This window comes from Pongo abelii, chromosome 5 (genome assembly GCF_028885655.2).
Source record: "Pongo abelii isolate AG06213 chromosome 5, NHGRI_mPonAbe1-v2.0_pri, whole genome shotgun sequence".
In the NCBI taxonomy this organism is placed as follows: Eukaryota; Metazoa; Chordata; class Mammalia; order Primates; family Hominidae; genus Pongo; species Pongo abelii.
In genome coordinates, this window is record NC_071990.2 from 169,978,117 (window position 1) to 169,998,988 (window position 20,872).

Genomic DNA, 20,872 nt, shown 5'->3' on the forward strand with positions numbered 1-20,872 from the left:
TATGCTTGTCAAAAGACATGTAATCTTATGGAAGTAAAAGAAGCCCTCACTGAAACCAGGAAAGCCCCTCGTGTTTTAGATACAAGTTTCCATCACAGGCCCAATCTGCCCTTCTTAAAAAGAGTATACCATCGTTACAAGTTTCCATCACAGGCCCAATCTGCCCTTCTTAAAAAGAGTATACCATCGTTACTATTTTCTTTAAAAAAAAAAAAAAAAACAGAGTCTCGCTCTGTCGCCCAGGCTGGAGTGCAGTGGCGTGATCTCGGCTCACTGCAAGCGCCGCCTCCTGGGTTCACACCATTCTCCTACCTCAGCCTCCTGAGTAGCTGGGACTACAGGCGCCTGCCGCCACGCCCGGCTAATTTTTTGTATTTTTTGGTAGAGACGGGGTTTCACCGTGTTAGCCAGGATGGTCTCTATCTCCTGACCTCGTGATCCGCCCGCCTCGGCCTCCCAAAGTGCTGGGATTACAGACGTGAGCCACCGTGCCCAGCTTATTTTCTTTCTTTTTTTTCTTTTCTTTCTTTCTATGTATTTATTTATGTATTTTGAGATGGAGTCTCGCTCTGTCACCCAGGCTGGAGTGCAACGGCACGATCTTGGCTCATTGCAACCTCGGCCTCCCGGGTTCAAGCGATTCTCCTGCCTCAGCCTCCTGAGTAGCTGGGACTACAGGTGCCTGCCACCATGCCTGGCTAATTTTTGTATTTTTAGTAGAGGCAGGGTTTCACCGTGTTAGCCAGGATGGTCTCCATCTCCTGAATTTGTGATCCGCCTGCCTCTGCCTCCCAAAGTGCTGGGATTACAGGCGTGAGCCACCTCGCCAGGCCAAAATCGTTACTATTTTCATAATCAATTGCAGATGGTATTCACTCTGGGAGTTACGCTTTCTAATACATACTAAACAGAAGACTAAACCTAAAAACAAAACAAAACATAGGATTGGGATTCTAAGCAAATATCAGAAGGAAAAATACATTTTGGCGATGAAATGAATTATTTCAAATCGCTGTGGCAGTAGTTCAATTTTCTGAGTCAAAATTCTCATTTTAATTAATCAAATTAAATCATTAAACTAAAATCTTACTTTAGTTAACCAAAGTTCTCAATTTAATTTTAATGTTAAATGGTAGAAAACATGTTTATACATGTTAGATTAAATAGATCTGGTACAGCATGTCATCAGATGTGAACAGCTCCTGTTAAACTACTAATAATTTCTAGAAAGGAAAGTTAGAAAAATTGTTATTCCCTATAGTATATTTGGCAATTCTCCAGGGCGAACTTGTAGGAGGATATTTTTATACCTTTGGTTGAGAACATTGTTTAACCTTTTGTTTTAAACAATGTGACCAGCATAATTACTACAACAATAAAACATCTGTAAACAGGATTAATCTGTTCTCTTTGTTAGTCAGAATTAGAGATATCCCACCCCCTCATAAGCTGCATTAGTGTATTTAGAATAGATTTATACAAAATTAATTTTCATTCTCTTCCAACTGAATAAAATTAATTGAATAAGTTGTATGTATAACTTTATCTGTACTCCATATAAGAAAAACACTTTAGTTTTGATATTAAAATGTTATTAATTTGTTATTAAAATGTTTCCCAAACATATGAAAGCCATCTCCATTTTACAGAAAAAGAGAGATTTGACTAAAGAAACGATGAATACCTATTTAAGTTTAGTTATGCTCTTGTGATTCAAGAGCGTCTGAGATTAAATATTAAGCAGTAGTGTCCTGGTTCTGTCACATCTTCCCATGGAAGATCCTTGAGATAATTTCAGGGGGAGAAGAGGACTTTCCACGCAAGACATCAGTTGCTTTGCCCCCAAAGTCCTCTAAAAGCGTTCATATGTATTGTGCCTGGAATTTTATTATGTACATTTACACGTTAAGTTGTTTTCACCGGCCCAAATGTTTTCCACCATGTGCTCGTGATAATTGAGCTTCCAGAAGGCAGGTCTGCATAGCAGATTAGCAGGGTGGTCCCCATTTCACAGGCGGTGATGAGAGGCTCTGAGCCTGAGCCAGCATCCTGAGGAAGTCAACAACAGACAGAAACACGGCTCGCGCCCAGCATCGCCCCACCGTGCAGTGAGCGGCCCTTCCTACGGAAATTGGTGAAATACTTCACTTTCCGTTTCTTAAATACTTTAAGGGCATATCACATGTACTGCTTTGAAAGTACGAATCCCAGATGTACTGAGTCAGAACTTCTGTAAGTGAGCCGAGGCGCGGGCAGCATGAAAACAGTCCTGGCGGGCGTTGACACGCCTGGGCCGAAGAACTTCTGCTTTAAACCCTTCCAGTTAACAACACATCCCTTATATTAATTGTGTGGGTATGTTATTATTCTATACAAACATATATAACGAATTCTTATGTAATTATACTGTGATCATTAATCATATAATTTTATGAATCGTGTTCTTATTTTATAGAAACTTAACCAGGATATACAGGCATTTCATTCTTCTTCTTGGGCACTCTTAAGAGATTATCAGGATGAGTATCAGGACCGTGTTTCTGAAATAGTGACCGCGGTGCAAAGAACACAGCAGAGTGCGGAGACCCTGCTAGGTAGGAGGGGGCGCCTTTCACCGAAGCCGGGCCAGTCCACGCTCGAGAGAAATGTTTGCAGTTTTAAGACAATGACCGGCTAGAATTTAAGTTTCCATTTCTTCTTCCTTTTAGCTGACACCAAATTCCACAGGCGAGGGCAGGCACTGTGTGACTCGGCCACGTTGGTGTGTGCACTGCTCCCTCCCAGCTCCCACTGCAGCCCCGCTTGCTGGAGGAGCTTCTTGTTCTCCTGATCACCACAGGGCACTTCCCTGGCCTTGACGGTCACTGCTGAACTGGCACCTGTGTCCACGTTGGGCGTTCTGTGTCAGAGTTTCCTATAATATGACATGAGGTGTTTTTTTTTTTTTGTCTTATCAGTTCAGTTCTTTCTTCATTTCTAAGAATGCCACGGCATTTTGGCTACTCTTTTGTTATAATGGATTTATTATCTTCAGCTACTGTGCTTGAAGCCTGTGGAAGAGGTTACTTTGGTTCTGCAGTTTTAAACTCATCGTCCAAATTGCACTATCCGGCCAGGCCCAGTGGCTCATGCCTGTAATGCCAACACCTTGGGAGGCCGAGGCAGGCAGATCACATGAGGCCAGGAGTTTGACAGCAGCCTGTCTGTACTAAAAATACAAAAATTAGCTGGGTGTGGTGGTGCAGACCTTTGATCTCAGCTACTTGGGAGGCTGAGGCAGGAGAATTGCTTGAACCCGGGAGGTGGAGATTGCAGTGAGCCGAGATCGCGCCATTGCACTCCAGCCTGGGCGACAGAGTGAGACTCTGTCTCAAAAAAACAAAAGAACCAAATGGCACCATCCCCACATTCGTCTCATGCTCACAGCTTCTGCCCAGTGTTCAGTGTGTCCACAGGCCAAACAGATGATCGTCAAGTTAGGAACTTGGTCAAGTGTTGTTCTGCTGTTATTCCAAAATAGGTGTGTGGAAACTTTGGAACCTGTACTGATCTGCGAGGCTACATGATGTTTTATTGAAATCACTGCTGTAGCCTAGTTTTCTTCAGTGCACTCTGCTCAGTAACTCCCCTGAGGCTGTGTTTGTAGGAGTGACGTGTGCACGCCTCTGTTCTTTTTTTTTGCGGGAGGTGGCGGCGGGGGACAGAATCTCGCTCTGTCTCCCAGGCTGGAGTGCAGTGGCACCATCTCAGCTCACTGCAACATCTGCCTCCTGGGTTCAAGCGATTCTCCTGCCTCAGTCTCCCGAATAACTGGGATTACAGGCGCCTGCCACCACGCCTGGCTAGTTTTGTATTTTTAGTAGAGATGGGGTTTTACCATGTTGTCCAGGCTGGTCTCGAACTCCTGACCTCAGGTGATCTGCCCGCCTCAGCCTCCCAAAGTGCTGGGATTACAGGCACGAGCCACCACAGCCGGCAACGCCTGTGTTCTTATAAGCCATGTGCTGCAGGGAAAGGGACAATCATGTTATTTTGTGAAAAGCACCTAAGCTTTGAAAAGGTGAAACTCAAAGGGAGAAGCAGGCAGCAGCCAAGGCTCTCCCGCAGAGGGAATGCTGATGTGTGAGGAGGCAGGGCCTGCTGAGACCCTGCCTGTGGGAGCCACGGTGCAGTCCTGCCACACAGAGGTGTCCCCAGGTGGCTTATTTGTGCCCAGGCATTAGGCTCAGGGGCTCGGGGCCTCCTTACCTGGCTTCCCTGGGGGTGCGACTTCTCCCCTTGAGTTCCATGCTCCTCAAAGATGAGCCTCAGCCACCTGAGGTGCCCAGGCAGCTCCTTTCAGCTACGCTGACAAGAGGGATAGTGCGGACAGGCTGGTGGCTGGGGCCCGACATAGTCAAGGCTCAGATGACCGAGTGACTGGGAGGGTCTCTCTCTCACTGTGGGGGACCCTTCCCGCTTTCTTACACCCTCATTCAGTCTGGAGCCAGTAACAGGTGTTTCTTTCAGAAAGGGAGTGTGCGCGGTTCTGCAAGTCCAGCTTGCTTTCAGGCCTCATGAGAGCTGCATCTGTGCTGAGGGGGCCTTGTCCCCGCAGGTCCTCGGGCCTGGGATAGAAAGCCCCGGGCCGGGCTGCGTCCTTTGGCGAAGTGACATGTGGAGGGGCCCCTGGCTATCATGACACATACAGTCGCGAGGCATCCCCTGCAGCATGACACCGAGCTCCATGTCACCCTCGTGCTGCCTCCACGGCAATGGCCAGTCTGGGGACTGGGGTGTCCAAGCTTGGCCAAGGCCCCCACGCAGTGCCCACCCATCGCCACATCACCTGGGACCATCCTGGTAGGACAGAGGCGGGAGTGGAGGCCCAGGCCACTGTGACAATCCACGGCAGCAGAGCTGGGCCCCAGCATCTCCTTCCCTGCCCCGCTCCCCCGTCACCAAGGGTTCCCAGGTGCTTTAGGAGCAGAGACCTCCTTGGCTGCCATGCAGACGATGGGGCAGCATTCACGGGCTGATGGCGTTTCAGGCTGATGACGGACGCGGTGACTGTGGGGCCGGGTCCCCCAGGCGAGCTCTCTGAGTCCCTGGTCGTGGTGGGGACAGGGCAGCCTGGGTCCAAAGCTGTCAGGAGCACACGCCACAGCACGCAGCCGGCCCTGGAGGACTCCATTGTTTTTAAAAATGTCTCCCATACTTAGAGAAAAGAATTTGACCTGCTGGGCCCCATGAATGTCCTCTCTGGTAAAATGCCTCTGTCCCTTTGTCCTTTCAGCATGCCAGTCAAAGGTGGCGCACCTGGAGCGGGCCTTGCAGGACGTCAGTGCGCGCCACCAGCTGGAGAGGCAGAGAAGGAAGGTCCTGCACAACAGCCTGGTGGTGAGCGTGGGCGTCAGGGGAGACCTGGGGCGGCCCTGAGGAGAGGCCCACGCAGAACGTGCAGAAGCCCCTCGCGGGAGGGACAGTGGGGGGGACAGCGGGGGGGACAGCAGGGGTGACAGCGGGGGGACAGCAGGGGGGACAGCGGGGGGACAGCAGGGGGGACAGCAGCGTGGACAGCGGGGTGGACAGTAAGGGGGACAGCGAGGTGGCCTGGCCGGAGGGCAGAGGGGCAGAGCTGCGGGGGCTGCAACCTGCGTCCTCTTCACCCAGGAGGAGGTGGCAGCTGGAGGAGGGGTGAGGGCGCTGCAGGCTGATTTAGGCTTTGGGGGTCACTCTGGCTGCTTGGTCGGGAGGCCACGACGGGGAGCAAGGGGGTGACTGCAGTGTCACAGGGGCCGGCGGCCTGGGCCACATTGGTGGCGATGCGGGAAGTGGGACCGGCCGCTGTGAGGCACAAGGAAAGAGCTGTAGCGGGTAGTGGGGAGCGGGGGAATCTGCAGAGATGGGGGAGCGGGGGAATCTGCAGAGATGGGAGCGGGGGAATCTGCAGAGATGGGGGCGGGGGAATCTGCAGAGATGAGGGCGGGGGAATCTGCAGAGATGGGGGGCGGGGGAATCTGCAGAGATGGGGGGCGGGGGAATCTGCAGAGATGGGGGCGGGGGAATCTGCAGAGATGGGGGCGGGGGAATCTGCAGAGATGGGGGGCGGGGGAATCTGCAGAGATGGGGGGCGGGGGAATCTGCAGAGATGGGGGCGGGGGAGTCTGCAGAGATGGGGGCGGGGGAGTCTGCAGAGATGGGGGCGGGGGAGTCTGCAGAGATGGGGGCGGGGGAGTCTGCAGAGATGGGGGAGCGGGGGAGTCTGCAGAGATGGGGGGTGTGGGAATCTGCAGAGATGGGGGCGGGGGAATCTGCAGAGATGGGGGCGGGGGAGTCTGCAGAGATGGGGGCGGGGGAGTCTGCAGAGATGGGGGAGCGGGGGAGTCTGCAGAGATGGGGGGGTGTGGGAATCTGCAGAGATGGGGGCGGGGGAATCTGCAGAGATGGGGGCGGGGGAGTCTGCAGAGATGGGGGCGGGGGAGTCTGCAGAGATGGGGGCGGGGGAGTCTGCAGAGATGGGGGTGTGGGAGTCTGCAGAGATGGGGGCGGGGGAATCTGCAGAGATGGGGGAGCGGGGGAATCTGCAGAGATGGGGGGGTGTGGGAATCTGCAGAGATGGGGGCGGGGGAATCTGCAGAGATGGGGGGGCGGGGGAATCTGCAGAGATGAGGCGGGGGAATCTGCAGAGATGGGGGCGGGGGAATCTGCAGAGATGGGGGCGGGGGAATCTGCAGAGATGGGGGCGGGGGAATCCGCAGAGATGGGGGCGGGGGAATCCGCAGAGATGGGGACGGGGGAATCCGCAGAGATGGGGGCGGGGGAATCTGCAGAGATGGGGGCGGGGGAATCTGCAGAGATCGGGGGCGGGGGAATCTGCAGAGATGGGGACTCGCACGGGAAAAGCAAGGATTCTGCTGTAACTGGAGATGCCAGTGGAGACTGCCCCTGCCACTTCCTCACCAGCGCCTTCCAGCCACGTCTCTCCCTGCCCATTAACAAGACCCAGAGGCTCTCGTGCTTACTTGGTCGAAGGTATGAGACCTGAGATCCCATGAAATTTAATGTAAAGTCTCAGGGTTTGATTTTACAACACGAGGATGCCAAGGTGGATGATTGAGTGGGTGACCCTCACTTCTGTGGGGTTTGATTTTAATGGTTGCACTTTGGCCAGTCTTTCCGAATTCCACCTGCCCGAGGCCCACGAAGCCGGTGTTCCTGCGAAGCTCCTCCTCTCTGGCGGTGCTGAGAGGTTCTCCAGCTGTTAGATGTGTCAAAGAATAATTCTCATTTTAAGCATCTACTTATGTAGTTCAGTGCTTCAAACATTGATATAAGAGAACATTTATTGAGTGCTTCCTGTGTACCAAGTACTTTTGAAAGCATTTGGTGTATTTTCTTATTTAATCTTCACAACAGCACCACCTCTCTGGGTTGCTATAAAGACAAAGGGAGACATCAGTGAAGCACCTGGCACTTCAGAAAGTCTCACTACGCTGCAGCTTTCTTTCTTTTTTTTTATCTGGAGCATGAAAAGGACAACATGAACCTTCCTAAGATGGAGTGAAGTCCGCAGGGAAGAATTGGTTGTGGAAGGTTCTGAGTGTTCCACCTCGAGCCTGGGTCTCCTGGTCTAGCTGAGGAGTGTGCAGTGTGTGGCCCGTGGAGAACGTGCAGGCAGAGGCTGATCCCAGCTTCTGTGGGTTCATAGAGACCAGACAGAGGCTGTAAATCATTGGCCTATGACACCCACTCGGTTTTCAAAACGTAGAAGGAGCTGCTCAGCATGACAGGGTGAATAAACTTGCTGTGAATCCAAGACAGGATTTCAGAACAGATTTGGCAAGTTCTAAGCACATATGGGGAAGATGTGTTGCTCACTGGAAACCAGTGGAGTTTATGAGAATAAAAAGCTTCTAATTTCCTTCCAGTCATTAAATCAAGGAAATATGACAGATACTGAATTTCCAAAATCCCCCCTAAAATGCCTAAAAGGTTGAGCCCAGGATGCCATTCAAAGGGATTTTCCTTGGTACTTATTACCAAGGGATACCCTTTTGCCAAGTGAACACATTTGTGAAGTATGAATCCGGAAGTTTAAAATCACTGTTCATGGCTGGGCACAGTGGCTCATGCCTATAATCCCAGAATTTTGGGAGGCCGAGGCGGGCAGATCACCTGAGGTCAGGAGTTCAAGACCAGCTTGGCCAACATGGTGAAAACCCTTCTGTACTAAAAATACAAAAATTAGCTGGGCGTGGTGGCGGGCGCCTGTCATCCCAGCTACTCTGGGGGCTGAGGCAGGAGAATCACTTGAACCTGGGAGACGGAGGTCGCAGTGAGCTGAGATTGCGCCACTGCACTCCAGCCTGGGTGACAGAGCAAGACTCTGGCTCAAAAAATAAATAAATAAAATAACTGTTCACTACCCTGCAGGGGTCTTTCGAAGTGGAGACGGGTGCTGCAGATCTCACAGCCGCGTCTCAGGAGCTGGTGCTCGGTGCACGTTCAGTGGGGGATGCTCCGCAGTGCAGGCTTGTGCCCGGGTTGACACGCAGACCTCTTGATCATTGCAGGAGCTGAAAGGAAATATCAGAGTTCACTGTCGGATTCGTCCTTTGTTGCCTTTTGATAGTGAATCTGATGATCCAGTTTTGCAGAGCAGGTAACCTGTGTTTGCACGGTGTGTGTATGTCTGTGTGCTCAGGGAAAAGACAGAGGAGTGGCACAATTTTAAATGCCATCTACTGTCCTGCCGCCGGTCCCCAAACAGGACATTCTCCAGTTGTAGGTGGGGGCTGTGTTTAAGGATGGCACTTTCTTGCTGACAGTGGACACTCTGCAGCCCTCTGTAATACGGCCTGCAAAAGGCCAAACTGCCTGAGCAGGCCTGTTGTGCGTAGTAGTGGTTCTGCACCTGAGAGGGCATCCATCTTTTCGTGGTTTGCCTCTGCGGGGTCCGACCGAACAGGGACAGGCTTTGAATGGACTTTTCCCTTTATGTCACTACATCAAAAAGGGAGCGCCCTGCCTTCTTTATGAACCCCAAAGACCACCCACTCCGCTGTGCAGGCAGTCAATGAGTATTGACTCAACTGATACTTTTGACTTAGAGAAAGTTTTGATGGTGTTCATGGATACAGCAAAATTATCTGAAGTTCATTTACTCAAATGCTTACTTGAAAACCCTACTCAATACGACTCTTACTTCCTTCCCCATGAAACAACCCCCCTGGAAATCCCCACTCCCATTGCCGACCACACCTGACCCTCCCCACTCCCATTGCCGACCACACCTGGCCCCCCCCACTCCCATTGCCGACCACACCTGGCCCCCCCCACTCCCATTGCCGACCACACCTGACCTTCTCGCCCTCCCTTCATAAACCTGCCCCTCCCCACTCCCATTGCTGACCCTCCTGCCACTCCAAGGGGCTGTGCTTCCCGGCTTTCCCGACGCCATATGGGGTTGGCCGTATCCACCAGTTTGCGGGGGGCACTGGGTCCCACTCCTGACTCTGTAGCTTTGCTCAGGCTGTTTTTGTTGTCTTGGGTTCCTCCACTTAATCTGTCCAAATGAGCTTTCCTTGGAGGGCCTAGCTTGAGTCTCACCGTGTTTGCATCCTGCAGTTTAGCACTTGACTTGAGAAGGTCTTCAGAAAGCACTTGGCTGGTCCTACAGTGTGAAACAAGAAATTCGGATCTTTTGATAGTCATTGAAACTTTTTCTTTTCAAAGTTTTTAGACATGATTGTGCTGGCTCTAGTACTTTCTGCACTTTCTTGACTGGTGGCCACTTGTCACTTGTCAAAGGACTGGAAATTGGGCCTGTCGGGTACGTCAGTGTGGCGTGGGACAGGAAAGGGGCCCTCATTCAAAACATGTGGGACCAGAAGAAGTGTTTCCGATTTTGAATTTTTTCATATTTTCAAATGTTCATGTTTTATATGTACCGGTTCAGCAAGATAATCCAGTGAGCATTTTCTTTGAGCATCATCTCAGTGCTCAAAATGTTTTGGATTTTGGAGCATTTTGTATTTCAGATTTTTGGATGAGGGATGCTCAGCCTGTAGTTAATGGCTCCCAGCTGTGATCAGCTTTCCTGAACTTGCCTTTCACATGGCACTTCCAGATGGCTTTTGTTACACACCAGCCTCTCTGCGAGCCTCCCACCACAAGAGGCAAATACATGCAAATGAATGCAAATGAAATCCCATCAGAAATGGGGCTGCTCAGCTGCAGCAGCCTCATCTGAGGCATGGCCTCGGGCAGGTGAGAAAACACCTGAGGTGTGGCCTCGGGCAGGTGAGAAAACATCTGAGGCGTGGCCTCGGGCAGGCGAGAAAGACAGGCAAGTTTCCATAGTCCCAGAGGCTTCTTTCTACTGGATGGTGCGGCTCTGGGCTGCTCGGCTTCTCAGAGCTTCCTAAGAGGCTCCATAAACATGTGTGTGGACTGTCACATTGTTTGTGTTCATCGGCTTTTGGTTTTGAAACGTTGCATTTTTTCGGATTCATGATGGCTTGCAGATGCTTGATTTCCTGAAGGGGAGAACCTAATGAGCTTGTCTTCTAGATCAGTGGTCCCCAACCTTTTTGGCACCAGGGACCAGCTTCATGGAACACCAGGTTTCCATGGACTGGCGGGCTGGGGCGGGGATGGTTTCAGGATGATTCAACTGCATTTCATTTATTATGCACTTTATTTCTATTATTATTACACTGTAATATACAACAAAATAATAATACAACTCACCACAATGTAAAATCAGTAGGAGCCTTGAGCTTATTTTCCTGCAACTAGAGGGTCCCATCTAGCGGTGATGGAGACAGTGACAGGTCATCAGGCATCAGAATCTCATAAGGAGTGTGCAACCTACATCCCTCACATGCACACTTCACAGTAGGGTTTGTGCTTCCAAGGGAATCTAATGCTGCTGCTGGTCTGACAGGAAGTGGAGCTCAGGCAGTGATGCCAGTGATAGGGAGCGGCTGTAATTCAGAGAAGCTTTGCTCACTTGCTCACCGCTCACCTCCTGCTGTGCAGCCTGGTTTCTAACAGGCCTCCATGGCCGGGGGTTTGGGACCCTTGTTCTGTATCACCACCGCTCTCAACTGCACATGAAGGAGGTATTTAAGCGTTATTACTGGAGTATGGATGACTCTCCCATGCAATGCAGACAGGGAAGATGAAAACAAGAAATAAAGAACAGGGGTATTGGAGTAAAAAAATCAAGAGAAGACAAAAGGGGGTGGGGAAGAGAAGAAAATAATAAATAAAAGGTAAAGAGTAAAAAGAATAAAAAGAATAAGGTCAAAAAGGACGAGTGGAGTTTTAGAAAAGGATGGAAGGGTGGCTCCATGCACACAGGAAGAGAGGGAAGAGGAGCCAAGCCAGGGTCCTGGGAGAGCAGGACAAAGACAGAGATGATGGCAGAGAAGCAGAGGGGTGTTTTAGAGTGACCAGGACAGAGACAGAGATGATGGCAGAGAAGCAGAGGGGTGTTTTAGAGTGACCAGGACAGAGACAGAGATGATGGCGAAGAAACACAAGGGTGTTTTAGAGGCTGAATGTTAGGAATTCAGAAAGCAATTTCTTCATGATGTGTATTTTCAATGTTGTTTCATTCCTTCAGCTCCATCTCTAGAGAAGTGGCCCATGCTGTTGATGACGTGAGTATACAGTTTTCCTCGCAAATTGTATTCAGAGAGCAGCTTCCTGCTTGGTGGGTCTCCGTAGTCCCCACAGATCCCTACAACGGAGAGCAACTCAGAGACTGAATAAATAGAAAATAATTTATTTTAGGCTTTCTTAGTTAAGAAGAGTTGTTTTAGTTCCTTGATTTCTATTGGAACATGAAATTAAGCATTTGACACGCTTTCCTTGTGGGAAACCAGCTCCTGACCCGTAGTTCTATGTGAGGAAGTTACTTCACTTCCATTTATTTTCCAGCTCAAATGATCAATCAGTGCAAATATGAGCAAGTTCTAAAATTTAGAGCACCACAAAAAGAGATATAAATAGAAAATCAGTAATATCAAGTGTGAACTTTGTGATTCTAAACTGGAATCAAGCATGATTTTGTTTCTCTTGAAAGCCTCTTTGCTTTTTAGTTTTATCCACGAAAAGGCCGAGAAGTCAGAAGGAGCAGCCCAACACCCCAGCTGGGGTCTCTGAGTACCAAGCCCACTGCAGGAGAAAAGCTCACTCGACACCTTGCGTCTGGGCCAGAAAAGGAAGTGTGTGGGAGGAGCCTGGGGCACTTGGGGGGCTGGACAGGAAGGGAGGCCTCAGAACGGGGGCTGTGTCCCAGCACATGGAGCCCACGGCAGGCACTCCCTCAACGCGGGATAGAAGCCTGGGGATTAAGGAGGGACTAAAGCAGATTGAAATATATAATTATATGTACAATCTTGAGTTCATAATAATGAGTTTTTAAAAAGACCTCACATTACTTTTTTGGGTGCTAGAACATCAACTCATTATTCTGAAAAGTGATGGAAAGAGAAAAGGGTTGTGACGTCTTTCCTGTAGGAAACATACTCACGACAGATGCGTGGTTTTTGAGGGAACAGAAGATTGTAGGTAATAAACTCAACAAATGATAAAATTGGAAAACCATCATTTGAAACCCTCAATGAAATAGTGACTCTAGGCCCTCAGAGGACGCTGGTCAGGGGTTGATGGGATCTTCACTACGAGGGTTCAGGGTTGCCTCAAACCCTCTAAGCACTTGCTCCTGAGTGGACACTGCTCAGGGCTGATGGGATCTTCACGACGAGGGTTCAGGGTTGCCTCAAACCCTCTAAGCACTCTCAGCTTCCCTGAAGTTGGGATGCAGAGACATGATGTCCTGAGATGGTGCAGCAGATGGGACACAGTGGGACTGATGAAGCACTTTTGCTTCAAAATTAAACCAGCATCTAATCAAGTCTCGAGGATGGTCATTTTAAAGGAGAGAAAACCATCTGCCAAGTCCAGAATGTGGACATTTCACAGAGAAGCCAGACTGCCTGGCTTCTCTAATAATAACTTTTGTTTTTAAAGGCGGGAGAACGCAATAGAATGAGATGAGTCAGCCTCAGTGCGTCCTGGTTTGGAGCCTGGTGTGCACAAGCCGACTGTCACAGGCATTGTTGGGACAGTGGGGGAAGTCAGAATGTGTCCTGGGTGTACAGGGGGGCGAACCTTCTCCTCTATCCTCCTAGGGTCCCTGGCAGGGCCTAAGAATGGAATTGGCCTAAGGCAGGTTGACGGGGAAGAGCATCAGATTTGTTGAATGTGGGGTCTACCTGACACGGAGTCCCCCGGGAAATGAAGACTCGAGGAGCGGCACAGCCTGCGCACTGCCCTGCAGGGTTGGGCAGAGGCCACTGTGGACAAGCCACCAAACGAGATGGGAGACTGAGGGAAGGCGAGGGCTCTGCTAACAGTTCTGTCTGTGCAGAGATGCTCAGCTTCAACCCTGTATTAGTCAGGGATCTCTAGAGGGACAGAACGAATGGAATAGACACATATGTAGAGGAGATTTTATTAGGTATTGACTCACACGATCACAAGGTCCCACAATAGCCATCTGCAGGCTGAGGAGCAAGGAGAGCCAGTCCGAGTCCCAAAGCTGAAGAACTTGGAGTCCGATGTTCGAGGGTAGGAAGCATCCAGCACGGGAGAAGGATGTAGGCTGGGAGGCTAGGCCAGTCTCTCTCTGCACATTTTTCTGCCTGCTTCATATTCACTGGCAGCTGATTAGACGGTGCCCATGCGGATTAAGGGTGGGTCTGCCTCTCCCACCCCACTGACTCAAATGTTAATTTCCTTTGGCAACAGCCTCACAGCCACACCCAAGATCAATATTTTGTATTCTTTAATCCGCTGATCTAGTTGATGCTCAGTATTAACCATCACAGACTCCATCTACTGACGAGAACATGCGTTGCTCCTGGCCCAGCAAGGGCGGCTCTCACGGGAGGGTCAGGTCCTGCCTTCAGTGCAGGAGGAAGAGGGGAAGCTGGAGTGCTCTGTGTGAGCCTCCTGCTTCTCAGGAGCCTTTAAGTAAAGATAATCCTGATGCCAAAGTGGCATATTTTGGGGTGACATATTCTGCCACTCTCCATGTGACATTAATTTTATAAAGTGTGATGAATGGCATGGTGATTGTATTCTATAATTTCTTTTTTTTTTTTTTTTAGAGATGGGAGGTCTCACTATGTTGCCGAGGCTAGTCTTGAACTCCTGGCTTATGTGATCCTCCTGCCTTGGCCTCCCAAAGTGCTAGGATTGTAGGCGTGAGCTACCACAGGGCAAATTGTGCTTTAAAAGTGTTCTTATCATTTAAAAATGCAGCCTGTAATACTTAGCGATAAAACGATCTGTTGTCTGGTTTTGAATATAAAGTATGCTGAGGAAAGGGAGGTGGGTTGTGCAGGAGTATCTGTAAAACAAGATTGGCCGGATATTCCACACTTGTGGTGCCGGGTGATTGCACCTGAGGACGTCTTATGCTGTTTCCCCCATTTCTGTGTATGTTACAAAGTCCCCAGTGAGAACAGTTAAAAAAATGCTGGGCCTCTCCTTCATTCAGCTTATTATGGTGATCACAAGATGAATTTAGAAAGCACATAAAATGCTAAACACTTCACTAACATTGATAATTTTGAATTTAACAGGAAAGTCTCAGGTCATGTAGGACACAATGCCATTTTGAAGATGATTTTGTGTCGCGTTGATTACCATATGTCTCGTTTGCGGTTCTACAAGGCCCGTCACCTGAATCAGTCTGATGATGGGTTACATATTGTAAACTTTAGAAACTCTTTTTTAAAAGGTAGTTTTAGTTAACAGATTGATAGCCTTATACTTTTTAAAAAGGCCAAGAAAATTGTTATAGCTGTACTTTAAAATTGCTCTTACTATGTCCCTGGGAAGAAAAACTTTTACAATTCTTTATTTTAAAGTATGATTGATTGATTGATTGATTGATTCAGCTTTATTTAGGTAAAATCGACAAAAATTGTATACATTCAACATCTACAACATGGTAATTTTATATACAGATGTATATGATTGCCATCCATCTTTGGATGACACATGTGGTAATCAATTTTACAATGAAGGCCGGACACAGTGGCTCACACTTGTAATCCTAGCACTTTGGGAGGCCGAGGCAGATGGATCACCTGAGGCCAGGAGTCCGACACCAGCCTGGCCAACATGGTGAAACCCTGTCTCTACTAAAAATACAAAAAATTAGCTGGGCGTGGTGGTGGGCGCTTGTAGTCCCAGCTACTTGGGAGGCTGAGGTAGGAGATCCCTTGAATCCGGGAGGCAGAGGCTGCAGTGAGCTGAGATTGCATCATTGCCCTCCAGCCTGGGCAACAAGAATGAGACTCCATCTCAAAACAAAAACAAAAACAAAACCATACAATGAGTAAAATGATTACCACAGTCAATGGTAATGGCTACCAGGATGGCTAAAGAGTAGAAAGGGGGATTTTATCGGTGATATCAGTTTGCAAACTGAGAAGAGACAGTCTCCAGCTCTCTCTGTTAAAAGGTGAACTGCAGGACACAGAGTTTGTGCACAGTCTGTATAAGCTAGCCGAAAATAGCTGGAAGTCTGCAGCTGCTTCTCAGGAAAGAATTGTGCAAAGCTGATCCTCTGCCTAATCAGGGTTGCAGTGGTCTGGGTTGTAAATCAGTTAGGGATTTTCCTGATGACTCCTGTTGTTAGGGAGTTTAGCAAGAGTGTGGTTTTCCTTGCAGCCATAGGAATTTAGGAAGCTGTCAGGCAGCCAAGCCCTGAACCCCTGACTCAGGTACCTCTTATTTCCTTAATCTTAGGATCCATCTTAGTTGATAAAGAAGCATCTATTGGTCTCTCAGATCACATGTCCCTCTTGTGGTCAGTCATAGCTTGGATTTCTGTGGGCCCATAGGCCCTACTGCATCACTCTTATCTTAAATGGCCTGAGAGAGAACTTCATGGATTTGTTGTTCTTTCCTTTAATAGAACATTCTCTTTAGTTTACTGTATGGATTTGGCCTACCTTATGAAGGAATACTGTATGGATTTGGCCTACCTTATGAAGGAATTTCTTCCTTGAAGCCAAAAAAGATTCCCATAAAATCTTTTCCTGAAGCATTTCCTCTATGTTTTCTTCCAGTAGTTTAATCACTTTGTGTCTCACATTTAGGCCTTTGATCCATTTTGAGTTGATTTCTGTATAGTGTAAGAGGTGGGGGTCTAGTTTCATTCTTCTGTATATGGATTTCCAGTTTTCCTAGTACCATTTATTGAAGAGACCATCCTTTCCTCAATGAGTGTTCTTGACATCTTTGTTAAAAAATCAGTTGATTATAGATATGTTGGTTAATTTCTGGGTTCTCTATTCTGTTCCACTGGTCTATATGTTTGTTTTCATGCCAGTACCATGCTATTTTGGTTACTATAGCTTTGTAATATATTTTGAGAGCATGTAGTGTGATTCCTCCAGCTTTGTTCTTTTTTCTCAGCATTTCTTTGGCCATTTGGAATCTTTTGTGGATCCATACAAATTTTACAATTTTTTCAATTTCTGTGAAAAATGTCATTGGTATTTTGATAAGGATTGCATTGAATCTCTAGATTGCTTTGTGCTGTATTGTCATTTTAACAATTTTAATTCTTCCAATTCTTGAGCATGAGATGTCTTTCCATTTGTTTGCACCCTCTTCAATTTCTTTCATTAGTGTTTTCTAATTAGCCTTTTAGAGGTTTTTCACCTCCTTGGTTAAATTTATTCCTAGGCATTTTAAAATTTTTGCAGCTATTGTATATAAATGGGAGTGCCTTTTAAATTTATTTTTCATTTAGTTCATTGCTCATATATAGAAACAATACTGATTTTTTTAATATTAATTTTGTATCCTGCAACTTTACCAAATTTGTTGATCAGTTCTAAGAGATTTTTGGTAGAGTCTTTAGGATTTTCTATATATCAGATCATGTTATCTTCAAGCAGGAACAACTTGACTTCCTTCTTTATGATTTGGATGCTCTTTATTTCTTTCTCTTGCCTAATTGCTATGACTAGGACTTCCAATACCATATTGATAAGAGTGGTGAGGCTTGGCATCCTTGTCTTATTCCAGTCCTTAAAGAAAAAGCTGAAAGACGTTAGGATGTTAGCTGTGGGTTTGTTCTATATTGTCTTTATTATATTGAGGTTGTTTTTTTTCTATACCTAATTTATTAAGAGTTGCTTTTTATCATGAAAGGATGTTGAATATTTTGAAAAGCTTTTTCTACATCTTTGGAGATGATCACATGATTTTTGTCCTTCATTCTGTAGATGTGACCCAATTTGTTTAGTGATTTGCATATTTTGAACTGTCCTCGCATTTTGGAATAAATCCCACTTCATCATGGTGTATTATCTTTTTGATGTGCTGTTCAATGAAGTTTGCTAGTATTTTGCTGAGGACTTTTGTAACTATGTTCATCAGGAATGTTGGCCTATAGTTTTTTGTTATTGTTTTGTCATTGTCTGGATTTGGTATCCCAGTTATGTTGGCCTTGTAGAATGAGTTAGGAAGAATTTCCCCTGCTTCAGTTTTTTTTGTAATAGTTTCAGAAGAATTGGTATTAATTATTCTTTAAAGGTTTGGTCGAATTTAGTAGTGAAGTCTTCTGGTCCTAGACTTTTCTTCGTTAGAAGACTTTATTACTGACTCAGTCTCATTACTTGTTATTGGTCTGTTCAGATTTTTTATTTCTTTTTCATTCAATCTTGGTAGATTATATGTATCCAGGAATTTATCTGTTTCTTCTAGGTTTTTGAATTTTTTGGCATATGGTTGTTTATAGTAGTTCCGGATGATCCTTTGTATTTTTGTGGTAGTAGCCATTGTGACATCTCCTTTTCTGTTTCTGATTTTATTTGGGTCTTCCTTCTTTTTTCTGTTAGTCTGGCTAATGGTTTGTTGATTTTGTTTATCTATTTTAAAAATTAACTTTGTTTCATTGATCTTTTGTATTTTTTGTATCAATTTCTTTTATTGTGGTTCTAATCTTTATTTATTTTCTTCTATTAATTTTGGGTTTGATTTGTTCTTGCTTTTATAGTTCCTTGAGGTGCATCATAATGTCATTTATATGAAATCTTTCTAGTTTTTTTATGTAGGCATTTATTGCTACAGACTTGGCTCTTAATACTGCTTTTGCTGTGTCCCATAGGTTTTGGAATGATATATTTCTATTTTAATTTGTTTCAGAGAATTTTAAATTTTTTGCTGTGTCCCATAGGTTTTGGTATGATATATTTCTATTTTAATTTGTTTCAGAGAATTTTAAATTTTCATTCTTAATTTCCACCTTCATCCATTGGTCATTCAGGAGCATGTTGCTCGATTTCCATGTATTTGTATATTTTCAAATGTTCCTCTTGTTATTGATGTGGACTTTTATTCTGTTATGGTCAAATAAGACACTAGATGTGGTTTTGATTGGAAAAAAATTGTTGAGACTTGTTTTGTGTCCTAACACGTGGTCAATCCTGAAGAATGTTCCATTTGCTGATGAAAAAATGTATTCTGTAGCTGTTAAGTGAAATGTTCTCTAAGTGTCTGCTGGGTCCTTTTGGTTTATGGTGCAGTTTAAATCCAATGTTTCTTTGTTGATTTTATGTGTAGATGATCTATCCAATGCTGAGAGTGGGGTGTTGAAGTCCTCAGTGATTATTGTATTGGGGCCTATCTTACCCTTTAGATCTAATAATATTTGCTTTATACATATATGGGTGAAAATATATGTACAATTGTCATATTCTCTTGCTGAATTGATCCCTTATTGTGTAATGTCCCTCCTGTCCTCTTTTTTATGGCTTTTAACTTGAAGTCTGTTTTGTCTTACACAAGTGAGGCTACTCCTGATTGCTTTTGGTTTCTCTCTGCTTGGAATATTTTTTTCCATCCCTTCACTTGCAGTCTATATGTCTCTTTACAGTTGAGGTGAGGTGAGTTTCTTGTAGACAGCATATAATTGGGTCTTGTTCTTTAATCTGTCAGGCAGTCTACATCTCTAAAGTGGGAAATTTAATTTGTTTACATTCAAGGTTATTATTAATAGGTGAGGACTTACTCTTGTCATATTATTGACTGCTTTTTGATTGTTTTGTATATCCTTTGCTTCTTACTTCCTCTCTTATTGTTTATTTTTTGCATTTAGGTGGTTTTCTATAGTGAGTCCAATTCCTTTTGGTTTCTTCTTTTTGCATTGGCTATACAAGTGACTTTTATAGTTTTGTATTTTTTATGACAGTGGTTATTGTCTTCTCACTTCGAGATGTAAGACACCCTTGAGTATTTCTTGTAAGTCCCGTCTTGTGGTAATGAATTCTTTTAGTTTTTACTTGTCTGTGAAAGATTTTATTTTTCCTTCATTTCTGAAGGATAGCTTTGCTGGGTATAATATTATTGGCTGAAGTATTTTTTTCTTTCAGTCAGTAGTTTGACTATATTATCCCATTCTCTCCTGGACTGCAAAGTCTTTGCTGAGAAATCCACTGTTGGTTTAATGGACTTATGTGTGACTTAATGCTTTTCTCTTGCTGCTTTTAAAATTATTTGTCTTTGACTTTTGACAATTTTCCTACAATGTGCCTTGGAGAGGACCTGCCTGGGGGTTCTTTAAGCTTCCTGGACCTAAATGTCCATTTCTCTCACAAGACTTGGGAAATTTTCTGCTATATTTTTATTAAATGTGTTTTCCTGAGCTTTTCTCTTCTCTTTCTGGAATGCCCATAATACAAATATTGATTCACTTAATGCTGTCCCATAAATCCTGTGAGCTTTCCTCATTATTTCTTATTATCTCTCTTTCCCTCTGTCTGCCTGTGTTATTTCAAAAGACCTGTCTTCAAGTTTAGAATTTTTTCCCTCCTATTTGGTCTAGTCTGTTGTTGAAGCTCTCTATTATATTTTTTATTTCTCTATTGTATCATATATTTCATTGAATTCTTCAGCTCTAAGATTTGATTCTTTTTTATAATTGTGTCCCTTTATTGTATTTTTCATTCAAATTATGAATTGTTTTCCCATGTTCATTGAATTGTCTGTATTTTCTTGTATCTCACTGAGTTTCCTTAAGATTGTTATTTTGAATTCTTTTTCTGTTATGTCATATATTTCCTTATAATTAGGGTCTGTTACTAGAGGATTATTACTTCCCTTTGGAGGTTACATATTTCCCTGCTTTTTCATGGTTCCTGTGTCCCTAACATTGACTCCTATACATCTGGTGAAAAAATTGTCTCTTCCAATTTTATGGAGTAGGTTTCAGGAGGAAAGACTTAGGGTGCATGGTTCTAGATGGACCCAGTAATGTAGTCTCCATATTGTTCCTTTAGCTGTCATACACACTAGTGGTGTTTGTGAGTTTCTCAGTGGCCTACAGTGAGGGAGTCTGTGGTAACAGTGATGTGGCTTTTCCACATATAACCTCAGGCTATATCTCAGGTTGGGGATACACACATGCACACAGTAGGTCACACAACATGGGGTCTGGCTCATTGGAGTTGGAGCCACATGGCTGTTTCTCTGGCCAGAAGCATGGGCACACAGTTGCTTAGCTGGCCTGGGAGTGTGCCTGCCAGGAGTGACCTGTAGGGTTGCTTCTCTGATCCAGGACACAGATACAAGGCTGCTCAGCTGGTCTGGGGTGTGTCTGCTGGGGCCTGTTCAAGGGGCTGCTGCCCATGTCTGGGCCACAGCTGCATGGCTGCTTGGCTGGCCTGAGGGTGTGTTTGCCAGGGGCTACCCACAGGGCTGCTTCTCAGGCCTGGGACAAGGGCACATGGCTGCTCAGCTGGCCTGAGGTATATCTGCCAGGGGTGACCTGTGTGGCTGTTTCGTGGGT

At 45.9% G+C, this 20,872-nt stretch overlaps 2 protein-coding genes across 9 annotated transcripts in view; one reads left to right on the top strand and one right to left on the bottom strand.

Moving 5' to 3' along the window:
- The window catches only part of KIF25 (kinesin family member 25), a 71,290-nt gene that overhangs the window by 18,044 nt on the left and 32,374 nt on the right, over positions 1-20,872 (top strand). For 6 of the 8 annotated variants that reach the window (XM_054558480.2, XM_054558485.2, XM_054558481.2 and 3 more), the window contains 4 exons: positions 2,456-2,594; positions 5,276-5,379; positions 8,556-8,644; positions 11,615-11,651. In XM_054558480.2, the coding sequence (XP_054414455.2) occupies positions 2,456-2,594; positions 5,276-5,379; positions 8,556-8,644; positions 11,615-11,651 (369 nt within the window). The remainder of the gene's footprint in view (positions 1-2,455; positions 2,595-5,275; positions 5,380-8,555; positions 8,645-11,614; positions 11,652-20,872) is intronic. The other 2 variants (XM_054558484.2, XM_054558487.2) reach the window with 1 other exon arrangement.
- Positions 4,281-5,270, bottom strand: LOC100460382 (putative uncharacterized protein KIF25-AS1). The gene is made up of 2 exons (XM_003776965.5): positions 4,942-5,270; positions 4,281-4,839 (listed from the first exon to the last, which is right to left on the bottom strand). Exons 1-2 carry the CDS (start codon positions 5,193-5,195, stop codon positions 4,548-4,550), a joined length of 546 nt encoding a protein of 181 aa, XP_003777013.2. The 5' UTR covers positions 5,196-5,270; the 3' UTR covers positions 4,281-4,547.

Bases quoted from the DNA above. Each gene is read 5' to 3' on its own strand.
- LOC100460382 (XM_003776965.5), bottom strand. From the start codon at position 5,195: ATGGGAGACATTTTTAAAAACAATGGAGTCCTCCAGGGCCGGCTGCGT. The intron at 4,840-4,941 runs GTGACGGGGGAG...CTGTCCTACCAG, and splicing joins AAAGCACCTGGGAACCCTTG to GATGGTCCCAGGTGATGTGG.